Source organism: Ovis aries, chromosome 5 (assembly GCF_016772045.2).
Source record: "Ovis aries strain OAR_USU_Benz2616 breed Rambouillet chromosome 5, ARS-UI_Ramb_v3.0, whole genome shotgun sequence".
NCBI lineage: Eukaryota > Metazoa > Chordata > Mammalia > Artiodactyla > Bovidae > Ovis > Ovis aries.
In genome coordinates this window covers 38963690-38971708 of record NC_056058.1, presented here as the reverse complement: position 1 = coordinate 38971708, position 8019 = coordinate 38963690, and the positions used below count along the sequence as shown (strand labels likewise).

General features: G+C 38.8%; 1 protein-coding gene across 1 annotated transcript; it reads left to right on the top strand.

Moving 5' to 3' along the window:
- The first annotated feature begins 6848 nt into the window (after window positions 1-6848).
- LOC121819639 (olfactory receptor 14A16-like) lies at window positions 6849-7796 on the top strand. The gene has a single exon (XM_042250406.1). It carries the CDS (start codon window positions 6849-6851, stop codon window positions 7794-7796), a length of 948 nt encoding a protein of 315 aa, XP_042106340.1.
- Window positions 7797-8019: the final 223 nt, after the last annotated feature.

Below are 8019 nucleotides of genomic sequence, written 5' to 3'. Positions count from 1 at the left end.
TTTTACTAGAAAAGGGCTTGTTCCGATCATATATATATATAATATTTTCAATTTAAACCAAAATTTAAAAAGATAAGCCAAGCCAGTTCATGCCAAAGCTCTCCCTAGATCTCCGCTTTGAAATGTAGCAGTACAATATATCTTAGGCATCCAACTAACAAGTAAAACAGTTCAAGTAAAATCCAGGTGTTATCTAAAGCAGTGATGTAGAGATAGCAGGTGAAATCACCAAAGCACCTGAGGAATACCAACAAGTGGGTGGGGCTCAAAGGGCCATGCTAGTACCAAGCACTGGTTCAGGGTAGACTCCAAGCATATTCTGATATTCTGCTGACTGTACCAAAAAAAAAAAATAGTCAAAAAATTCAATTGATAATCAAGTTAAGAAGGAAAAAGGAAATTTAGTCCAGTAAACTAAGGATTATAACTCAGCAGAGAAACTCTCAGAAAGTTCTGAGATGTGTCCCATCTATTGCCAGAGTCCAGCTCCAACAGCCGAGGAATCAATCTGAAGAGATAGGCGGTGTCGGCGAGTAACGATGCAGCCTCTCATTTTTCTTGGACTGCATATTTATTTCAAACTTAAGGTTCTCTTTTATACTTTTACAAAAGCATTTGGTCAGAGGTTTGACATTTTCAGTTCTCCCTGACCCAGATTTGTTGTCTCCATAAATCACTGTTGCCCCTCAAAAGGAGTTCCTGCCTCAGAGATTCTCTTATCTACTTCTTCTCATGTGTCCTTGTGAATACATAGTAACTCATGCTAATGTCTGGGCTGTATACCACATTCCTCAGTTTATTTCTTATCTTTCTAAATCCTGTTTGCCCCTAGTATCCTGAGCTCACTTTCTTTAAAAAGGCTTCTAACCACTAATATCTCCAAAATTCCTAATCTCTATAAGATATAGCAAAATATGCCAACATTACAACATTCCTTAAATCTTTAGCTTCTAACTATTTTAATTATTCCTAAGCCCTAAATTCAGCAAACTCCTTTGCCATAAACATTTCGCTCACAAATAGAGATAGCAATCCCTCCCATGGCCTCAAGCTGTGGCCTACGTGCTCATCCTGGAACACTCTTCTGTAAAGGTCCTTGAATGAATGTCAGTGATTAACTTTATGAATTATTCTCTGAGCACAGCTGGAGAAGTCTTTGTGCCTTCTCATGTTCCTCTCAAGAACAATAAGCACCTTAATATTCCTTTCAGTCAACTCAGCCGAGGAGAGGAAAAAACAAGTCAGAATCACAAGGCCTAACTCCTTTATCCCAGGTCTGTGCCTGCAGGACAAGAAGAGTGAGTTGGGGCCATGCCTCCATTTTGTCAGTAATGCCTAACGTGGCTCCCGACAATGTGTCAGAAGTTGAAGACAGTCACATAGATTTTCGAGACAAAGGATCATATAAAAGAAGGACCTACGGATATTTCACGTAAAGTTCACCAGGAACAAATAGTGCAGGTAAGCACATACAAGGACTTCCGTAGTGGCTCAGCAGTAAAGAATCTGCCTGAAATGCAAGAGCCACAGGAAATGCAAGTTCAATCCCTGGGTTGGGAAGATCCCCTGGAGGAAGACATGGCAACTCACTCCAGTATTCTTGCCTGGAGAATCCCATGGGCAGAAGAGCCAGGGGGGGCTACAGTCAATAGGGTTGCAGAGAGTTGGGCACAACTGAAGTGACTTAGCACACACACACACCAGCATATACTAACTGAGCAAGTCAGAAAAAAAACCCTGGTAAAGCTGGGGAAGAGCACTATTCTTATAAGTAATTACCTTGCTACTGTCAGAAAAAAAGGGGGAAAACTGATCTCTAAGGATGACCAAGATACTCTTCTCTTTGAGGAGCTCTACTTAAAGTATAGCGCAGACATAGGGTGCACATTAGGGAGAAAATATTATGCTTAATTTTTCTTCTCCCGCCTTAAGTACAAGTCTTATTTCATAAGTTTGAGAAAAAATAGAATGTCAAGTAGCACTAATGGAAGGAAAAAATAAATCTATATTTAAAGTGTGGAAGTAAAGACTGAAATAGGACAAAAGTTAAAAGAAATAAAAATTAAAAGGAAGACAAGAAAGGAGGAATTTAAGAGAGAAAAAGAAAAAAAATTTGACATGTCCAGAATCTTTACAGTATACCCTGATTGTAATTTATTTCTGACTAAAGAAAGAATTCCTGCTGAGGTTCTTTTCTGTACCAGGACATTTATGGAAATATTCTCATTATCATCTTTAGACATTCTTAATTCTTAAATTGGCCTGACTCTACACATGGACATCACCAGATGGTCAACACTGAAATCAGACTGATTATATTCTTTGCAGCCAAAAAAGCAGAAGCTCTATACAGTCAGCAAAAACAAGACCGGGAGCTGACTGTGGCTCAGATCATGAGCTCCTTATTGCCAAATTCAGACTTAAATTGAAGAAAGTAGGGAAAACCACTAGACCATTCTGGTATGACTTAAATCAAATCCCTTATGAATATACAGTGGAAGTGACAAATAGATTTAAGGGACTAGATCTGATAGATACAGAATGAGGTTTGTGACATTGTACAGGAGACAGGGATCAAGACCATCCCCATGGAAAAGAAATGCAAAAAAGCAACATGGCTGTCTGGGGAGGCTTTACAAATAGCTGTGAAAAGAACAGAAGTGAAAAGCAAAGGAGAAAAGGAAAGATATAAGCATCTGAATGCAGATTTCCAAAGAATAGAAAGGAGAGAGAAGAAAGCCTTCCTCAGTGATCAATGCAAGGAAATAGAGGGAAATAACAGAATGGGAAAGATTAGAGATCTCTTCAATAAAATTAGAGATACCAAGGGAACATTTCACGCAGATGGGCTTGATAAAGGACAGAAATAGTATGGACCTAACAGAAGCAGAAGATAATAAGAAGAGGTGGCAAGAATACACGGAAGAACTGTACCAAAAAAGATCTTCAAGACCAAGATAATAACGATGGTGTGATCACTCATCTAGAGTCAGACATCCTGGAATGTGAAGTCAAGTGGGCCTTAGGAAGCATCACTGCAAACAAAGCTAGTGGAGGTGATGGAATTCCAGTGGAGCTGTTTCAAATCCTGGAAGGTGATGCTGTGAAAGTGCTACACTCAATATGCCAGCAAATTTGGAAAACTCAGCAGTGGCCACAGGACTGGAAAAGGTCAGTTTTCATTCCAATCCCAAAGAAAGGCAATGCCAAAGAATGCTCAAACTACCGCACAATGGCACTCATCTCACATGCTAGTAAAGTAATGCTCAAAATTCTCCAAGCCAGGCTTCAGCAATACGTGAACCATGAACTTCCAGATGTTCAAGCTGGTTATACAAAAGGCCGAGGAACCAGAGATCAAATTGTCAACATCGGCTAGATCATCGAAAAAGCAATAGAGTTCCAGAAAAACATCTATTTCTGCTTTATTGACTATGCCAAAGCCTTTGACTGTGTGGATCACAATAAACTGTGGAGGATTTTTCAAGAGATGGGAATACCAGACCACCTGACCTGCCTCTTCAGAAAACTATATGCAGGTCAGGAAGCAATAGTTAGAGCTGGACATGGAAAAATAGACTGGAAAAGGAGCATGTCAAGGCTGTATATTGTCACCCTGCTTATTTAACTTCTATGCAGAGTACATCATGGGAAACGCTGGGCTGGAAGAAGCACAAGCTGGAATCAAGATTGCCAGGAGAAATATCAATAACCTCAGATATGCAGATAACACCACCCTTATGGCAGAAAGTGAAGAGGCACTAAAAAGCTTCTTGATGAAAATGAAAGAGGAGAGCGAAAAAGTTGGCTTAAAGCTCAACATTCAGAAAACGAAGATCATGGCATCTGGTCCCATCACTTCATGGGAAATAAGTGGGGAAACAGTAGAAACAGTGTCAGACTTCATTATTTTGGGTTCCAAAATCACTGCAGATGGTGACTGTAGCCATGAAATTAAAAGATGCTTACTCCTTGGAAGGAAAGTTATGACCAACCTAGATAGCATATTCACAAGCAGAGACATTACTTTGCCAACAAAGGTCTGTCTAGTTAAGGCTATGGTTTTTCCAGTAGTCATGTATGGATGTAAGAGTTGGACTGTGAAGAAAGCTGAGCACCAAAGAATTGATGCTTTTGAACTGTGGTGTTGGAGAATACTCTTGAGAGTCCCTTGGACTGCAAGAAGATCCAACCAGTCCATTCTAAAGGAGATCAGTTCTGGGTGTTCTTTGGAAGAAATGATGCTAAAGCTGAAACTCCAGTACTTTGGCTACCTCATGCAAAGAGTTGACTCATTGGAGAAGACTCTGATGCTGGGAGGGATTGGGGGCAGGAGGAGAAGGGGACGATAGAGGATGAGATGACTGGATGGCATCACGGACTCGATGGACGTGAGTCTGAGGGAACTCTGGGAGTTGGTGATGGACAGGGAGGCCTGGTGTGCTGCAATTCATGGGGTCGCAAAGGGTCGGACACAACTGAATGACTGAACTGAACTGAATTCTTAAATGACCACTGATTACAGTGATTTGACACTCATCTGATGGCTCAACTCTGAAATTCACTAATAAAAATTTAAAAAACAGCATAGAAAATAATACTCAGAATCAAATTACAAGATTTTGTGCAATCTCCTTTTAAGTACAGATATTTTATACTTCTTGGAATAATAGTAAAATTTGTTATTTTGTGTGACTGTCCTGAGAATATTGTGAGGTCATGTTATATTTGTAAACTCTAAGAGTGAATGTAAATAAATCAGAATTTTCAGCTTAGTAGAACATTGTTTTATGAATAAAACCAGAAACAGAGCTACTTAAAATTGGAGGAAAGACTTCCACTCGTACCTTCCACAGTCCCTGAGAAGAAATGTGGTAGTGAGGCAAGTTTTACTTTATGTTGTCTATTACATATCTTGTTATATGACATGAATAACACTCATATATATAATAGTGTCCAAAAAATGAAAATATAATGACCAAATGAAGATAAAACAACATTCATGGCTTATTTTCAATACTTGAATTTAAATATTCTATTTTCCACTGAAATCTTCATGTTGTAATACATTAGTAAATAGAAAACACAACTTGAATGCATTCATAAAGTTGTTATATGCTCACGACAGAAAACCAGTTGTAAGTAAATCACCCTTCTAAGTGGTCCTAAGTCCTAAGTGGTCCTAAGTCTTAAGTTCTAGGTTTAAGGTTGCCTTCTGATCCTTCAGGGAATAAATGCTATCTCTCATTGGAATCCTTGGTCATTTCTCTTAGTTAATTCCTACCACGATTATATAACTGTAACCTCATGTGAAAAGTAAGATCATTAAACTTAAACCAATGGCAGAGGCTGAACGTAAAGCTTAAAACAGCAGTCATACACAAATTGTACAGCTAATTAAGCACCTTGGTCATGAATCAGGCAGCTATTCTTGAATAAAAATGTTTTTTGGAAACAGCTACCAATGACTATCCTTTCCTTACACATTTAAAGGATATGCAGAATGGAAGAGAAAAATGTACTGCATCACACCATGGTTATTGAGATATTCTCTTTTTATTCCATGTCTGATTGCCAAGTCTAATGAATGAATGGGAAGAAAAGTCACTTAATTTTGATACATCTGAAGGGTATATTACTCAAGTGCTTTTCTTCTGACCTCAGGAAGACGTTGCAACATTGTCATCTGCATCTGTGAAAGAAACTTGCATCAGTTGTTGAGAAAATTATCCAAACAACTTATTTCAAGAACCAAGAGGAGTAGAGTATGATAATGAGGCTTATCTCTGAATGGCTAAGAAACACCATGCACATTTTGTTTAAATGAAACCTGGTATCTTTGAAAGATTCATTTTACAGCCCTGAACAGGCCACTTCTCTCTGGTAGTTTCAAGGAATTGTGCAGGCAGGCACAAGAAATAGATATATATGGTAGGAAATGTCAATGTTGGTGTCATATTTCTGTTATGAATATTTCTATCTAAGATCAGTAATGAGCTAATATCCCACTGTCACACTAATGCATGCTTCTCCCATATTCTGCCTCAGATATTTTCTGTATCATCTTTGATTTCATTTGACATTATTATTTTTTTTTAATTTTGTCACATTTTGTTGTATTTTTTACTTTGATCTTCTCAAGGTCTAGAGCAGTGTTTGGAAAATAACTTATAAGTAAGAAAGAGAAATATTGTTTTCTTTGTTGCCTGTACTTACAAAGTGTGTTAGCTGCTTGACACACAGATATGTTCTAAAGGCTTTACACCTGTCTGCTATACACCTGAAACATGAAATATAAAATTCTTCTGTTCTGTAGACAACTAAACAATAGCATTTCATTTCACTTTCCACCTCTTCTAAGCTCTCCTTAATATCAATCTTATTTCTGTTGCTGCTGCTGCTAAGTCGCTTCAGTCGTGTCCAACTCTGTGCGACCCCATAGACGGCAGCCCACCAGGCTCCTCCATCCATGGGATTTTCCAGACAAGAATACTGGAGTGGGTTGCCATTTCCTTCTCTAATGCATGAAAGTGAAAAGTGAAAGTGAAGTCGCTCAGTCGTGTCCGACTCTCAGCGACCCCATGGACTGCAGCCTACCAGGCTCCTCCGTCCATGGGCTTTTCCAGGCAAGAGTACTGGAGTGGGGTGCCATTGCCTTCTCCAAATCTTATTTCTACCTGTTAATATTATAAGAAGGGAAATCTATACAGTGTATTTTCAGAGTTATTCTGATGAGCTATGCCTCACTCAGGATCAAGCCATATCAAAAGTTAAGTAAAGATGAATGTTACCATATCTGAATGAACTAGTTACTAGTATAATCTTTATTTTTACAAATAAGAATCAGCATGACTGAGAAATTAACCAATGCTACCATCATAACAGAATTTTTGCTCATGGGATTCACTGATAATCAGGTGCTACAAGGACTCTATGTTCCATTCTTCTTCCTGATTTACCTGACAGCACTGATGGGGAATCTCCTCGTTATAATTCTCACCACCATTGACCAGCGTCTCCAGTCACCCATGTATTTCTTCCTAAAGAATTTGTCCTTGATTGATATCTGCTACATCTCTGTCACTGTGCCCAAATCCATCATAAACTCTCTGACCAAAGGCCATTCCATCTCTTTCCTGGGATGCGCCTCACAAATTTTTCTTTTCATTTTTTTGGCTGGCACAGAGTATGCCCTCCTTATAGTGATGTCCTATGACCGCTATGTTGCCATCTGCCAACCTCTGTACTATGAGACAACCATGAATAGAGGCACCTGTCTGCAGATGGTGATAGCATCGTGGGCTAGTGGGTGTGCCTATGGATCCATTCATGTTGCAGGCACATTCTCTGTACCTTTCTGTGGGCCTTACATAGTACATCAGTTCTTCTGTGATATTCCTTCAGTGCTCACCCTTGCTTGTTCAGAAGAACAAATTCTAGAATATGCGTTTGTCATTGCTAGCTGCGCTTTTGCTTTTCTATGCTTTCTTTTCCTGATTGCCTCTTATGTTTACATTTTTTCAGCTGTCCTGAGGATTCCCTCTGCACAAGGCAGGTTCAAAACTTTTTCTACCTGTGTACCCCATCTCACTGTAGTAATATTGTTTCTCTTTTCAGGTATTGCCAATTATTTAGGGACTAATTCTAAGTCTCCATCATCACTGAGTCTCTTCATGTCTGTATTATACTCTGTATTACCTCCCAGCCTGAACCCTCTCATCTATAGTCTGAGGAACAAGGATATGAAGGCAGCCTTAGGCAAAATACTGGGTGGTAAATTGCTACTAAATATATAAGTACCCTGCTGACTTTAAATTGTATGGTACATACATTACATAAAGTAAGTGAAATCATTTATTGAGAGCTAGATCTATTAACGTTATCATATTTGCCATCTTTCCTGCCATAGCTATACCAAATTTACATATTCTGCAATCAATTTATATCCAATTATTTTTATATTTTTTTGTGAAGTTGAGGGTGGTCTGGGAAACACAAAATGTATTGAATGTATTCCAT

Excerpts from the sequence above, each read along its gene's own strand:
- LOC121819639 (XM_042250406.1), top strand. The coding sequence starts at position 6,849 with ATGACTGAGAAATTAACCAATGCTACCATCATAACAGAATTTTTGCTC.